At 51.1% G+C, this 15,895-nt stretch overlaps 1 protein-coding gene across 1 annotated transcript; it reads right to left on the bottom strand.

The window, feature by feature from the left end:
- Positions 1–3,481: 3,481 nt before the first annotated feature.
- Positions 3,482–14,152, bottom strand: LOC129200579 (olfactory receptor 5T3-like). The gene is made up of 2 exons (XM_054811896.1): positions 13,239–14,152; positions 3,482–4,499 (listed from the first exon to the last, which is right to left on the bottom strand). The coding sequence occupies exons 1-2, from the start codon at positions 14,150–14,152 to the stop codon at positions 3,482–3,484; spliced, it is 1,932 nt and encodes a 643-aa protein (XP_054667871.1).
- Positions 14,153–15,895: the final 1,743 nt, after the last annotated feature.

Raw genomic sequence — 15,895 nt, 5'->3', positions numbered from 1 at the left:
TTGGAATCATTTTCTCAAGGGCATCCTTGAGCTCCCGGTTCCTCATGCTGTAAATAGTGTGTCACTACTGGAGGTACCACAGAGTACAGAACAGCTACCACCAGATCCAGAGATGGGGAGGAGATTGGGGGGACTTCAGGTGGGCAAACACGGTACTGCTGCTAAACAGGGAGACCACGGCCAGGTGAGGGAGGCACGTGGAAAAGGCTTTGTGCCGTCCCTGCTCAGAGGGGATCCTCAGCACGGCCCTGAAGATCTGCACATAGGACACCACAATGAAAACAAAACACCAAATGCTAAACAGGCAATAAACCCAGCCTCACTGAGGTGGACATCTGAGCAGGGGAGCCTGAGGACCTGGGTGATTTCATGTCGGAACAGGTCCAGGGCATTGCCCTGGCAGAGGAATAGGGAACAATTATTGATACTTGGCAGGAGAGAAATCCCCATATTGCTATGCTGCTGGAGGCATTGACCCACAAATCTCGAATGCTGACATGTGGGAGTTTCAGGCCAGAGGGACCTTCACACCCTCGTGCCTTTGGCCAACAGAAAGGCAAGGTCTGCATCTGGAGCAGAATAAACCGCATGCATGAGGACCATGACGTGCCTGGCTGAGGAGTGTCCTGAGGAGAAGGGCATGGGAGTTATGATGGATGCCATATGAGCCAGTGGGTTTCCCATTTTGAAAGGTGGATGGAGAAACTGGAGAATGTCCAGAGGCAGTTTGTCATGATGAGAGTTGGGGCCTAAAGCATGAGCCGTGTGGAGAGGCAGAAGGAACTGGGTCTCTTTAGTCTGCTGAAGGTGAGGAGCAGGACACTCAAAGGCAGCTGAATCCTGGCAGAGGCAACAGCCACAAGTTTCCTCCTGGGACCTTCACACTGGGCCTTCAGAAAGAGTGAACAGAGGGTGCTGCTGACGGCAGCAGGACACCCAGAACTCTCTGTGATCTCCATCTCTGGAGGTCTTCAGTTTCCAGCCAAGCTGACTGTGGGACTGGCGATACCCCACCCTTTGCTGGGAGGCTGGACCAGAGATCCCAGCGCTCCCTTTCCCAACAACCTTTCCATAAGCCTGTGCCTAGCAGTGTGCCCCAGGAGAAAGGATTCAGCTGGAGGTGGGGGTCTCTGCAGCAGGGGGTCATAGGACGATTCAGGGTGGAATGCTCCTGTACTCAGGAGGTCTCTAGTTCTACCTTTGGTTCCAAGCAGGGCCAGCTCGGAGGTCGGAGCAGGTTGCTCCATAGACATCAGCATCCCAGTACAGAGGCTGCACGTGTGCCAGGCATTGAATCCACCGTTATGGAAATGGACACAAAGCCTTTGAGCGGCTCCTTGAACCCAGGAATCGGTATGCCATGCCTCCCGAGATTCCCAGGAACACCTAAGCTTTCTGTGCAGAGGAATGCGAGTCCACTTTCCCTGTCCTGGCCAGTCTCCTGGCAAATGTGGTGCTGTAGGTTCTGAAGAGAACCAGAAGAATCTCTTTGAGGAGGTTAGTTTCATTTTACATGCTGAATTGCAGGGCAGATGAAGGGAGCTCAGAGCTTCCAGGCTCCCTGCCGCACAGTTAGGGCATCAGAGACTGGAAATGCAGGTAGCGGTGTTGTGTTAGCGTACACCACGTGGAAATGTTGTCTTCCTTTGTGCTTTTGCATAAGCTGGGGTCTGTCCCTTGGCCGCCTGTGGCTAAAAAAGCAACAGCTCCCCTCTTCCACCTCCCTCTCCTCCACACAACAGGGAGGAGAGAGATGAAGCAGGGATAATTTAAGGGCAATACTGTCTAAGAAGTGTAATATTGAAATGGTAACAGTGAGAGAAGCAGCACTGCGTTTTAAGAACTTCATGCCAGAGGCTAACTGCTGAGAACTTATGGCTCTTTTGTAAAGTAGAAATGAATGTTGGGAATGAAATTGAAGTGCTTTGATTAATCCTAATGAAGAAAAAGAAGGAATTCCCTTACAGCACTGTGCTGTTCGTGTTATTAGTGACAGGACCACTAATTCCTTAAACGTCCTTGAGAGCGTCTTTATTTTCCTCCTTTCCAAAGCTTAGTCTACTCAGATTGCCAGAGGACTACCTCCAATCTCTGCAACCCAAAGCTCTCCAGCCTTCTCTCATCAAAGGTCTTTTACCCCGGGACATATCTCACCATCACTTCAATACGCTGCCCGGGGTCTATTTTTCAGGTGGGTGAGGTCAGGCTATTCCTTTGCAAAGCCTTCCCTACAAAAGTCTTGTCTAGGTGCTGATCCCACTGTAGCACCTCATGCTGGGCACCACTCCAGCCTCCTTCTGCAGAGCTCCAGTGGATGGGCAATTTTCCTGTTTCTGTCCTACCCATTCACCTTCCCAATCTTTTTGTATTGTTTGCTTATCGAATATTGTCTCAGGAAACACATTTGTCCTCCACAGCATCAGCCATTTGTAATTGCAGGCTGAGATATTTCCCCTCGTGGAGCAGACATTGTGCAAAGCTGCTCCATTTGGGGAAACCCACTTCATGCTGCATAGGCATTTGGGCTACAACCCCCCACTGGCTCATTTTTTAAAGAGACAGTTTCAGACTGGCAAAGCAGATTCAGCACATAAATGCGTGTGCTGGTTTTGGCTGGGACGGAGTTAATTTTCTCCATAGTAGCTTGCATGGGGCTGCGTTTTGGATGTGTGCTGAAAACAGTGTTGATAACACAGGGATGGTTTAGTTACTGCTGAGCAGTGCTTGCACGATGTCAAGGCCTTTTCTGCTTCTCGCACCATCCCACCAGCGAGAAGTTTGGAGGGGACACAGCTGGGACAGCTGACCTCACCTGACCAAGGGATATTCCATACCATATGACATCGTGTTGAGCCATAAAAGCTGGTGGAAAAAGAAGGAAGGAGAGGGCATTGGGAGTGACGGTGTGTGTCTTCCCAAGTAACCATTGCGCGTGATGGAGCCCTGCTTTCCTGGAGATGGCTGAACACCTGCCTGCTGATGGGAAGTGATGGAGGAATTCCTTGTTTTGCTTTGCTTGTGTGCACGGCTTTTGCTTTACCTAATAAACTGCCTTTATCTCAGCCCCCCAGTTTTCTCACTTTTACCCTTCCGAGTCTCTCCTTTCCCACCAGGGTGGGGAGTGAGCAAGCTGCTGTGTGGTGCTTAGTTGCCGACTGGTATTAAACCATGGCAAAAAGACACTCCACGGGTCCCTGGGACTCTATCCCAGTGCTGGACTTTCCCCCCGGTGACTTTTTTTTTATTCTTTCTGTCAAGTCATTGGTCAGACAGAGCTTGAAGGAGCTGTTTGCATTAATCATGGTGGGGCATGACATACCAGGAATGCCTCGGGCCACCTTCCCCCTTCTTGAGGAGGATGGAAGCCAAGCTGGACATGTGGGGTTTTTTGGGGCAAATGTGGGATGCCTTTTTTCAGACAACCACGTACCCCAGTGGGGCATTTGGGACTATTTGGGGCTATTTTACATACTCTGTAGTATCACTTTGTCCATAGGAGTCTCTTCAAGGCAATTCTCACTTCCTTGTTCCTCAGGCTATAGGTGACAGGGTTAAACATGGGGGTCACAATTGTGTAGAACAGGGCAAGGTACTTGTCAGGGTCTACAGAATCCCTTGACCGTCGCTTTAAGTAGACGATTGTGGCTGAGCCATAGAAGAGCGTCACCACCCCGAGGTGTGAAGAGCAGGTGGAAAAGGCTTTGTGTCTGCCCAGAACTGAAGGTATTCTCAGAATTGCCCTGATAATTTTCATGTAAGAAATAACTATGAAGGAGAAGGGAAGGATCGCAAAGACCAGGATGATGGTGTACAGCATCACTTGGTTCCAGAAAGTGTCTGCACAGGCCAGTTCCGGCAGAGGGGGGACATCCCAGAAAAAGTGGCGAAGGTCCCGGGATGCACAGAAGGGCAAAGTGAACACCTGGTAGGTCTGTCCTACTTGCACTGGTACGACGACCACCCACGACCCCACCAGCAGTCTGATGCAGACACCCCTGCTCATGATGAGGGTGTAGTGCAGGGGGTCACAGATGGCTATGTAGCGGTCGTAGGCCATGGCAGCCAGGAGAAGGCATTCGATGCTGCCCAGCAAAACCAGGAAATAGAGCTGGGCAGCACAGCCAAGGAAGGAGATCCTGCCATCTTCCATCAGGAAACCCACCAGCATTTTTGGCAGAGTGACTGACGTGGAGCAGATCTCCAGGAAGGACCGGTTCCTCAGGAAGAAATACATGGGGCTGTGGAGGCTTGAGTCCAGCACTGTGATGAGTGCAATCAGGCTGTTCCCTGTGAGAGCCACGAGGTAGATGAGCAGGAATATGGTGAAGCACAGGCCCTGCAGGCTGGAGTGCTCAGAAAATCCCAGGAGAATGAATCCAGATCCAACGGTGTGGTTCTCCAAGCCTTTTCTTTGGGGCATTTTCCCTATGCAGAGCAAGCCAAACCACAGGCTCTTAGAGGATGCTGATGGCTTGTCCACCATCACGTACACTCCAAGCCTGGAGAAAGATTACAAACATCAGCAGACACATGATTGCAGGGTTAGGCAAGCTTGACCAAGATATGCATGAACGTTTGGCAATCTAACATGGGTTGCTTGCTGCAGGGAGGTTTGTAAAGGGAGGAGAGAACAGAATCCTTGAGCCTGAATGTCTGGGTTTTGTCACATGGATAAGAGAAACTTGACTTTCTTTTTTTAGAGGTGATTTTATTACCTAGAATATCTGGTGAGAGATGAGAGAAAAGGAAGAGAATGGATCAATACTAGCCCCTTTAAGAACAGTCTTGCTTACGTTCCTTGTCCAGACCTTGTAAGAGCTGCACTGAATGTAAGAACATTAAGAAGACATAGGGTGAAAAGGAGGAGAGGGATGAAAAAGGGGAAGAGAAAGCAAGGCTGGGCTGGGCACGGAGAGGCAATCAAAACAAAGCAAGGCAAGGCATGGCTTGATTCTTAGACCTTAGTGAGAGACATTAATCCCAGCTTTCCTCATGTGTAAGAGCTCATCTCTTGATACTGTGTCCACACAAAAGATCTGGGAGAATATATTTAGATCCGAATCATTCATTTTTACATGACGAAGGGTGAATCCCATCAAAATTAAAACAGGCTTCTGTCCGTCAAGGAATCGAGTAATACTGATGCATCCATGGGACTTCTTAACAAGACAGATGAGCAGCAGTCTCTGCATCAACCACAAGTTTTCAGGGTGCTAAAAGACACGTTTATGCAAGCAATCAAACGGCTTCATGCAGTTTTCAGTCATACAGAGAAGAAGGTGATTAAAATTGGGTCATGTCCTGACGATACCCACTTTTTCTGAACAGGTCAGACACTTGTAACTTCTCCATGAGTCCTGAATTATTCAGCTTTCCTAAGTTTCCTGCTCTGTCACTTGGATTTCTGACAGCTTACAAATCCAGCCGAGGGCCCATTCGCTCTGATCCCAGCCCTGCAATGCTTCCCTCTCCCCTGCAAGCCCTCGCAGAAGCAGAGCAATGCTCTTGCTGCCTGGGGAACTGAGCCTTCCCTTTGCATTTCCCACCTTCCCAGAGCATCAAGACTTCTTGCGGGGCGCACTTGCAGGATGTGAGCTCCAAGCAAGCAGCACTGCAGTAGCAGGTGTCTTCCTATGAAGAAGAGACTCAGCTGAAAGATGTTTAAGAAGCTCAGTTTGACATGGGGAAGGAATATGCTCTTCCAGGCAGAGGACTGAGGATGCTGGCGGTGTCTCCCCAGCCATCGCTAACTCCCTTTGCAAAGTCTTCTTAAACTCTGATGCATTACTGAGGAGAACAGCAGGTCATAAAACATGTAATTAAAGCATTCAGATTAGCCAAATGAAAAATACAGAAGGGTTTTGTCAAGAGAAAAATCTGGATTCACAAAAACATGTGGTCCTAGTAGTTTGATTCTTTTTCCAAGGCATTCCTGCCTTTTTCCTGTGAGTTTTATGTATCTCACAGAGGTTTGTTCCTTTGTTACCTTTGTTTCCAAGACAACATTGGGGTTGGTGTGAGGGAAAAGTCACCATGATTGTTTTCTAATCTACCTACTGATTCATGTAAGTGTACCGAAAAAAAGAAATACCTTTGTTTTCTGAAAAAACTGTGAGATACCCACATGTATGTTAAATTAAGGCTTTAACTCAAAGCACCCATTTGTATGCAGGTTATCCACATGCCAGCATTTCCTGGTCATTTCAAAATGCCCTCAGACATACAGCCAATTCTTTGTAACTCTCCGATGTCTCAGCGCTTCGCAAGATCACAGGTAGAGCAGAGTTCCGGCCAGCTTTGCTGACGGGAAACTGCCAGAGAACTTCTCATACGGTGACTGTCTCACAGGCGGCATTTCTCAGAGCTGAAGGAAGCCCGTTCCAGTGAGCCCGGCCAAGCTGGACAGATGCCTGCAGCTGCTGCTGGCGGTGTCTGTGCTGCCACACTATCTCCGCATTTCAGGGCAGGCCAAAAGGCACTTACCGTTGTCAGGAGCCAAGAGGCAGGAGCACACTCCTCAGTCCCTGATGCTGCAGGAGGCAGCGGTGACCTCTTTTTCTCTCCGTCATTGCCCTGGAAACCACCTGGGATTTCAGGAGGTCTCTGCTCTGGCGTCCTGCTCACAACAGAATCAGGTATGGAGTCAGACAGCGTTGCTCAAGGCTTTATCCAGCGATAAGCAGGGGGACACAGTCGCTTCCCTCACTCTCCTGCTGACACTCCAGTTCACACACTCCACTACTACCTGCTAGCAGGTCGCACGGTGGGATCGATCGTTGTCGTTTGTCCCCCAGCACCACCAGGGCCTTTGAGGCAGGGCTGATCCCCAGCCAGGCATTCCTCAGCCCCGGCCACTGCTGGTGTCAGTCTGTCCCAGGTGCAGGACCTGGCCTTTGTCTGTCTTCTCTGTCATGAAGTTCCTGACAGGACAGTCCTTCTGCCTGGCACGTTTCCCCTGAACGGCTTTGCACAGGAACGATCCCCCCCCCCCATTTAGTGTCATTGACACACGTGGTGAGAGTTGCCTCCTCCAGGTCATGGATGCAGGTGATAAATTGCACAGGGCCCAGGAGCATCCCCTGTGCTGCCCCACGATGCCCCAGGATGTCTCACTGGCCTCCACGTAGGGTATGACCCCTTCACCACTGCGCTCTCAGCCTGATCATCCAGCTGGTGTTTTACCCATCTGTTTGTCTACCCCTCCAGACTGTAATGGCCTAACGTGGGAGCAAGAATAGTGAGGGAGATCATGCCATGTGTCTTGCTGAAGCTGACGTAAACGATGGCCCCTCTTCTCGCCTCATGCATAACTGCAGTTAGTTTGTCATGAAGGCAACCAGGTTGGTGAGGCATGATATACCCTTGGGAAGTCCATGCTGACGGCTCGTGGACACGTTCTTCTCATCTGGGTGCCCAGATATGTCACCTGAGAAGACTCTACCTGATGGCACACTCCTCACCAAAGTGAGCTGGTGCAGCCTGGGGTTCCCTGGGTTGCAATGTTGGCCACTTTCCAAGACGGGTGCAGTTTTTGCACATCCTCACTCACAAGAGACCTCTACCAAGCCTGTGAACTTTGAAAAGGCATATTCAAAAGAAATATTGATCTTCCCCTGTACCTTCATCATCACTACTCTGCCCATTATATGGAGTTTTTAATTTCCCTGATCTTTCCTATATTGTCACCTCTCCTGATAACAACAACCATTTCTAAAGTCATCTTTCCAGCAGACTGTCTAGACAAAGGCCTTTTCCATTATGCTCCAGTTTTCGCCTCCCCTTACTCTTTGTTCCTTCACATTCCTGTCACCCACCCCAAGCTGCTGTTTTGACATCAGGGAGTTAAATGCTTGCCCTGTGATTAAGTAGCTGTCCTGGTTTCAGCAGGGATAGAGTTAATTTTCTTCCTAGCAGTTGGGATAGTGCTGTGTTTTGGAGAGTATTGTTGATAACACACTGATGGTTTTAGTTGTTGCCAAGCAGTCAAGGACTTTTCATCTACTCATATGGCCTGCCAACGAGAAGTTGGGGGGCACCAAGAAGCTGGGAGGGGAGACAGCCAGGACAGCTGACCCAAACTGACCAAAGGGATATTCCATACCTTATGACATCATTCTCCATATAGAACTGGGGGCTTGCCAGGAGACGGGGCAGGTTGGGATCTTGCTGAGCATCGACTTCAGGTGGTGAGAAATTGTGCTGTTCATCACTTGTTTTGTATAGTCTATTATTATTGTTGTTATTATTAACATCGTCATCATCCCTTTCTGTCCTATCAAAGTGTCTTTACCTCAACCCATAGAGATTTACTTTTTTTCCATTTTCAGTCCTCTCCCCCATCCCAGGAAGGGGAGTTAGAGAACAGCTGTGGGGTTGCTTTAGGTGCCGACCAGATTAAATCACGACACTAGTCCAATTTGCTCTTTAGCCAACTCTTTAGCTGTGTTTATAGCTAGCTTTTGGCACCTACCTGTCTAAAACATTCCTCATATGATTATCCCTTGTAGAAATGCAACATCATTAGAGGCAGCTTGTAGTAAGCATATGGTGCAGAGTGTGTTTTATTGTCGATGAAACTTTATCGTGCTTGACTTTTCTTTGCTTGCAAATAGGCAAAAAAAATAATATGTGCAGCCATTTCTCTAAGGAAAGCAAGTGCGGGTTGGTACAAAGGAGCTGTAACATCCAGCTGCAGAATTCAGTGGAGAAGTCTGATGTAAGGGAAAGTCCCCGGTGGCCAATGAGAGAAATGGTGGGGCTGGGGAGCTGAGGTGGAGGCTGTCCATGCTGTGTCAGACCTCAAGGGACTGCTTTTCCTCCTGTCCAGGCGTCCTTAGGAGAGACCCTGGACCAAGATCTACTGGGGAATGCTGCCATCACCTCTTCTCTAAACTGAAAAGTAGTAAAATACACTCTTGGAAATAAAACCTCCTCTTTGTTAGAAGTTCTTTGAAATCTTTCTCCACAACTACACTAGGAAACAGCTCCAATTATGTGTACAACTCTTGAAGACTTGAAGAAAATCACAGGGGGAGAGATGGCTCGTTAAGACTTGCTTTATTTTAATGAGTCCCATGGTGTATTTGGTGCTAGGTAACGAACCTCAGGTACTGAGAGGAGATTGCACAAACCTCTCAAAGACTCAGTGTAAAAGGAAAAAACCCAGAGTACCTTGAAGCATTGAGTCCCACTGAGCACCATGACCAGCAAAGGCTCCCTGAGGACTCGTTAGAAGGGATAATTGGAGGCCATGATTGCAGGTAGGCAGAGGTAATGTGCAGGCAGCTGAGATGCAGAGGAAGCCCTGCTTTTGTCTGATGAAGCAGAAGGGCCAAGGCCTGACCCCCAGCCCCTGGGAAGGCAGATCCTGTCCTTCACGCCTTGCTCAGGGCTCTTCCTGGGGCAGTGGGATGTGGGGGGTGTCATGCTGAGTGAAGGACAACGGGATGGCAGTTCCCAGCCTTACTGGGGGTGTGCAAGGAGGCAACGAGGCCCCCCCAGTGCCTTAGGACAACATGTCTCCTCACAGGCCTTGGTGGCAGAGACGATTGCCAAGGGGACACGGACTTGGGTTCTCTTGGTGACTTCCAGCCTTGCCAGCGCCCTTTGCCATCTCCACCACACGTTGTCCTATGCTGTCCCACAGCTGCTTCTTTTCCCTGCACACCGTAGACACCCATCTCACTTCCTCACCTTGCTCTCACCCTGGCATTTCCATACATTCATGGACATCTGTCCACCCTCACGCTCTGTTCCTTGAAACACAGAGAGATGGACTGATCTTATACTCCTTCGGGATGACTTCTTGTACCACAGCACTACCCTTGCAGTGACAGTTCTTCCTCCTCATGTCCAGTCTCCACCTTCCACGCTGCACTGTGTGGCAGCATTTCTCTCTCCTGTTGTTTCCTACCTCCAAGGAAAGCTCCACCATCTGAGAAACAACCCTTCAGGCAGGCATCCCAACCCACCAGTCTTCTTGAGGCCTTTCAGCTGAGCAGACAGAAGTAACCTCACCATGATCTCCCAAGGCTGCTAGCCTTTCAGGTTCTCAGAGACACGACCAAGCTGTGTGCCTGCTGCTGTCCCATCATGTTCTCAGGCAGAACAGACAATGTGCCAACCAAGATATAAGCCCCCTTCCTGGACTAAGCCTAGGTCCTTCAGCAGATGGGATCTCACAGACAATGTGCCAACCAGGTGCCTTCTGCTGGCCTGTCAGAGATGCTGGCAGATGTGAGCTTTAAAGCACATATCCCAGCCATGGGCCAAGGTCTGGCCTGTCAGCTATTTCAGAATGAAGTGACCTCAGAGTCCCTTTCTCAGCCACGTTCCTGCTGCTGGCCTATCACCTCCAGAGGCAGAACTGACCTCACCTCCCCATTTGCTTCCTACTGGATTATGAGGTACTTATACACAATTGACCACATCATACCATACCCAACCATCACCCTCTTTGTGGCCCAGTACCTGAGCAGGTAAAAGTAAGCTGCTTTCATCAAATTTATCCAGTAGATTTCCTACCAACAATTTGAGTGGAGAAATGTTCCTCAGAGGAACTGCTGTATTTCTACTGCTGCATTTTCTATCTCTACTTCGGCCTCTTTGTTTTGTCTTCTTCCTCTGTCGATTCTGTCTCCAAAAGCTCTCCAAGGGAGAGACTCATGGAATCATCAAATAACTCAGGTTGGAAGAGAGCCCTGAAGTTCATCTTGTCCGGCTATCCTGCTCAAGGCAGGGTTAACCTGATGAGGTCGCTCAGAGGCTCTGCCCAGTTTGGCATCATCCACAAAGGAGCTGAAAATGCCCTCTGTCACATTATACAGGGAGTTAATAAAGACATTCAACAGGGTTGGCCCAATCCGACTATAGGGAGACTATGGAGACCATGTCAAAGCCCTTGCTAAGGTCCAGGTACGAAACATGCCCTTCTTGTCCCTACCCATGTGGGTTCAGCAGTCCCTTCATTCTCTTTCAAGTGCCTGTGAATCCCTGCAGGTGTATTTGGCCCATCACCTTCTCAGGGACTAAGGTGAGGTTGACCAGCCTGTAATTCTCCCAGTCCTCCTCCTTGCCCTTCTTGAAGAAATGTTTGATGTCTGCCTTTTCTGAGGATCCCAGAACCTCTCTGATTGCTCTGACACGTTTGAGGGCACAATCCAGAAAGGGTGACGCGAGCAGACAGGAGTATTTGCAATGAGCCTGTCCAAGGCGGCTGAGAGGAATCTCAAGGGGAAGTTGGGGGTTGTTCCCGCAGTCACAAATAGAAACGTCAAGGCCCTGTGAGATGTCCGCACCTGAGTTGGCCTCGTTGACTCCTCATATACACAGGGGTGTTCAGAGCCACGAGTCCTTCCCTTGCAGACACAGAGGCAGTGCATCGCAGCAGTCACAGTGTCTCTCTGGCCTCTTGTTGCCACTCCGGGAGGAGGCTGGGAGGCACCTCAGCCCTGCAGTGTGTCGCCCTGCCCTGCACTCATCTGAGATGCCCCACGGCATGAGGAATGGACACCGGGACTTAGGTCCAAGGAAGCCCATCCCAGTGCTGCATTCAGGTGGTTTCCCAGGGGAAGTTACTCTCCCAGTGAAGTGACCTCAAGACACTGTCTGTCCCTCGAGCCTTCATGGCACCTCTGAGGAACAGCTGATGGCATTCATGCTCACTCAGGTTCATCTCCCCACATGCACATGATGTGCATGCTTCTATCTCGTCTGTAAAATGCAGACGTGGGACAAACCACCTCTCTGAGCTGGAGTGAGAAGCCAGTGTTGGGAATGGTGGTTGCAAGGGGCTGGCCTGTGATGATTGCCCTGGGGCACTTTCCTTGGGGTGTCCAGTGACCACGGGCACAGGCCAGACCCTGCTCTGCTGGTCCTTCAAGGCTATCCCAGGAGGACTGGCTGTGCGAGGACACTGCTGCGTTCCCTCACCCCGCACATTCAAACACTTGGTCTGTTCGCTGGTGTTTTCCTCACCAGGGCACTTTCTTGAGCTTGTTCTTGACAGCCACTTTGAAGGAAGACCTACGCCTTCAGGCACTGCCTCAGGAGGTCCCCTTGTCTGACGGAAACACTGTTATGGGGGCAATCTCTGTCATAGTAGTGCCCATTGCCTGTCCCTGCCTATGATCACAGGACTGCCACGCAGCAGGACTCTGACCAAGCTGCCAGTGCTCTCAGGCCTTGCACCAAAACAAGAGCTCAGAAAGAGAGTGTGGAAGTGAAAAGAGAGCAGCTCAGGAAAGACCAAGCGCTGGTGCTGCTTGGCAGTGCTCCTGTGCTGGGACTCTTTTCCCCTCCACCTGTGCACACAGGCACTGCCCTGCAGCTCCAGAAAGGTCTCTCAGGAAGGATCTCAAACAAACCAGTCACTGCAGGGTCCTTTGATTTCTTTAAATGTACAGACAGTCTTGCTTCTCATTAACACACTCTCTGGATCACACAGGAAAGGTAGATCCTGATGCAGAAGAAGTGGGATGAATAATGACATTGCTTTGTGGACCACATTATCACCAGTAAAACAGAAGAAAAAATGAAACCCCCCCAAAACAACAGCAACAAAAACTTCAGAAGACAGGTTGGGGCTGTAAGGAGTTACATTATGAGAGATGACCAGCAGGTCGAGGGAGGTGATCCTGCCCCTCTACTCCGCTCTTGTGAGACCCCACCTGGAGTACTGCATCCAGCTCTGGGGTCCCCAGTACAGGAGAGACATCGAGCTGTTGGAGTGAGTCCAGAGGAGGGCCACGAAGCTGATCAGAGGGATGGAGCACCTCTCCTATGAGGACAGGCTGACAGAGTTGGGGTTGTTCAGCCTGGAGAAAAGGTGGCTCCAAAGATCTAATTGCAGCTTACCAGTTTCTGAAGGGAGCCGACAGGAAAGATGGTGAGGGACTGTTTATCAGGGAGTGTAGTGACAGGACAAGGGGTAATGGGTTTAAGCTGAAGGAGGGTTGATTTAGATTAGATGTTAGAAAGAAATTCTTTACCGGTAGAGTGGTGAGGCACTGGAACAGGTTGCCCAGAGAGGCTGTGGAGGCCCCATCCCTGGAAGTGTTTAAGACCAGGTTGGATGGGGCTTTGGGCAGCGTGGTCTAGTGGAGGGTGTCCCTGCCCGTAGCAGGGGGGTTGGAACTAGATGATCTTTAAGGTCCATTCCAACCCAAACCATGCTATGATTCTATGATTCTATGAGATATGCAGAGGATGATGAAGAGTTTATTGCTTCTGAAAATCATCCAGTCATTAGTTGCCACACTGCATCCTTGAGCTCCTGGTTCCTCATGCTGTAGATGAGGGGGTTCATGGCTGGAGGCACCACTGAGTAAAGAACTGCCATTACCAGATCCAGGGATGGAGAGCAGATGGAGGGGGGCTTCAGGTCAGCAAACGTGGCAGTGCTGAGAAACATTGAGATAACGGCCAGGTGAGGGAGGCATGTGGAAAAGGCTTTGTGCCGTCCCTGCTCAGAGGGGATCCTCAGCACGGCCCTGAAGATCTGCACATAGGACACCACAATGAAAACAAAACACCCAAATCCTAAACAGACACTAACCACAAGAAGGCCAACTTCCCTGAGGTAGGCATCTGAGCAGGAGAGCTTGAGGATCTGGGGGATTTCACAGAAGAACTGGTCCACAGCATTGCCGTGGCAGAGGGGTAGGGAAAATGTATTGGCCGTGTGCAGCAGAGCAGTGAGAAACCCACTGCCCCAGGCAGCTGCTGCCATGTGGGCACAAGCTCTGCTGCCCAGGAGGGTCCCGTAGTGCAGGGGTTTGCAGATGGCAACGTAGCGGTCATAGGCCATGACAGTGAGAAGAGAATACTCTGCTCCAAGCAAGAAGGCAAACAGGAAGACCTGTGCAGCACATCCTCGGTAGGAAATGACCCTGGTGTCCCAGAGGGAATTGGCCATGGCTTTGGGGAGAGTGGTGGAGATGGATCCCAGGTCGAGGAGGGAGAGGTTGAGGAGGAAGAAGTACATGGGGGTGTGGAGGTGGTGGTCACAGGCTATGGCAGTGATGATGAGGCCGTTTCCCAGGAGGGCAGCCAGGTAGATGCCCAGGAAGAGCCCGAAGTGCAAGAGCTGCAGCTCCCGTGTGTCTGCGAATGCCAGGAGGAGGAACTCAGTGATGGAGCTGTCATTGGACATTTGCTGTCTCTGCGCATTGGGACCTGTCAAAGGAGGAAGAAGTAGTGACAAGTTAGGGTAGACATCTCAGAGAAGTATTTCTTCCAGTTCTCATGGAAACCCCCCAAATCACCTTTTTCCTTTCAGAAAGACCTTTTGCTGGTCCATTTAGTGAATTCGGGTGGGAGCTGGCTGAGGATCCCCCAAGTGGCACTTCTGCTTGTCGCTGAGAGAAACCTTGTGGGTCCTGTGTGGCAAAGGGACTGTCCCTTTGTGCAGACTGACAGTCTGTCCGTCAGACCCGGTCTCAGTTACCCTAGGCTGTCACCTCCTTGAGCTGGAGGGCGATTGCACCCAGACCCCCCTGAGAAGAAAATGGACAATGGGGTGAATGCAGTTCCCAAGTGCCCATCTCCAAACTCCTCACATTGTCTCAGCTCAGCCCTCCCCTCCCAGCCAGGGACGCAGGGGGCTCATCACAGGTGCTTGCATACACCCTGCCAGCAGCATTTCCATGGCCTTAGTACTGAGGGGCTGCTACGTAACACACAGACGGAACGGGAAGGCTGTGCCCTTCTGGAAGACAGCCTGCAGCACAGCAGGATGGCCCAGGGAACTAACCAAATGTCCTCAAGATCACCTGTCCGGAACAGTGAGTTGGCTCACTGAGCCCTGCAAGCAGCATTGCCCAGAGCTCCCACCTTAGGTGGGAAGAAAGGCAGCATGAAGAGGAGGGGGGAACTGGAGAAATTCCCCAATGCCCCTGTTGATGGAGGCAGTACGGGGACAAACGGATGAGCACTTGGGAGATTCCCCTCATCAGGGGTCCATCTGCCGAGGAGGTAACTCATGCCGTGGAGCACATGGCCTTCAAGGTGAAGGCTCTGCTGTGTGGCAGAAGAGATCAGGGGCTTGCTCCGGGGAAGGCGTCGGCGCTGTAGCAAATGGCACAGAGGTGCCTGAATTCCCCCCCCTCCCCTGGCATTTCTGGCAGCAGCTTCTTCTCACTCCCTGCCCATATCTCTGCAGCCTGGAGCTGTTCCTGCCGGGATTTGTTTCTCTGTCCCCACATCTCCTCCCTGTCAGTGCTCACAGACCCCATCGCACCCACTGTGTGCTCAGCTCTGCCCTGCAGACCCCTCCTGGAAGCAGGGACATCTCTGTGTGTGCGGGGGCTCAGCAGCAGTTCAGAGAAGTCTGAATTAGAACTAGGGTCTCCGTGCCTTCACCAGAGCAGAGAAATAAATTCCCATCTCCCACTGCCCCCCAGCCAATGAAGAGCGCAAAACTGAAAGCACAGGTTCCTGCACTTTCAGGTACATGTTGCCTTGATGTCCTGCTTCAAAAGGACCCTCTGCAAATGCCCTGGCGGGGGATCTGAACCTGTGAGCACCTCTGACCCATGCAACACCCTCTTGACTCCAGAAGGCCTCTGCCCTGCCAGGCATCACCCCTTCCACCCAGAGCTTATCCCCAGGTGCTGTGGGGAGCTCCCCAGGCAGGCTGAGTGCTGACCCTGGCAGGCAGCAGAGTCCCTGCTCCAGCACACAGCCCCTGGGGTGCAGGGACCCTGCTCTGAAGGACAGCCCTGGGCACCCCTGGCTGCACACCTGGCTGCACACCCTTGCAGCCAGCCCCAGGAGAAGGGAAACTTCGTGTGCTGTCCCTCTGATGGTGCTACGCAGAAGCCCTGCTCTGGAGCATGTCCTTCTCCACAGTAAAGAAACCCTGATCGCCATCCTGCCAGATCTTAGCTGCAGCAAG

The sequence above is a fragment of the Grus americana genome, unplaced genomic scaffold (assembly GCF_028858705.1).
Source record: "Grus americana isolate bGruAme1 unplaced genomic scaffold, bGruAme1.mat scaffold_324, whole genome shotgun sequence".
Taxonomy (NCBI): Eukaryota; Metazoa; Chordata; class Aves; order Gruiformes; family Gruidae; genus Grus; species Grus americana.
The sequence above is the reverse complement of the archived record's forward strand: the minus strand, read 5'-3'. Positions and strand labels throughout refer to the sequence as shown.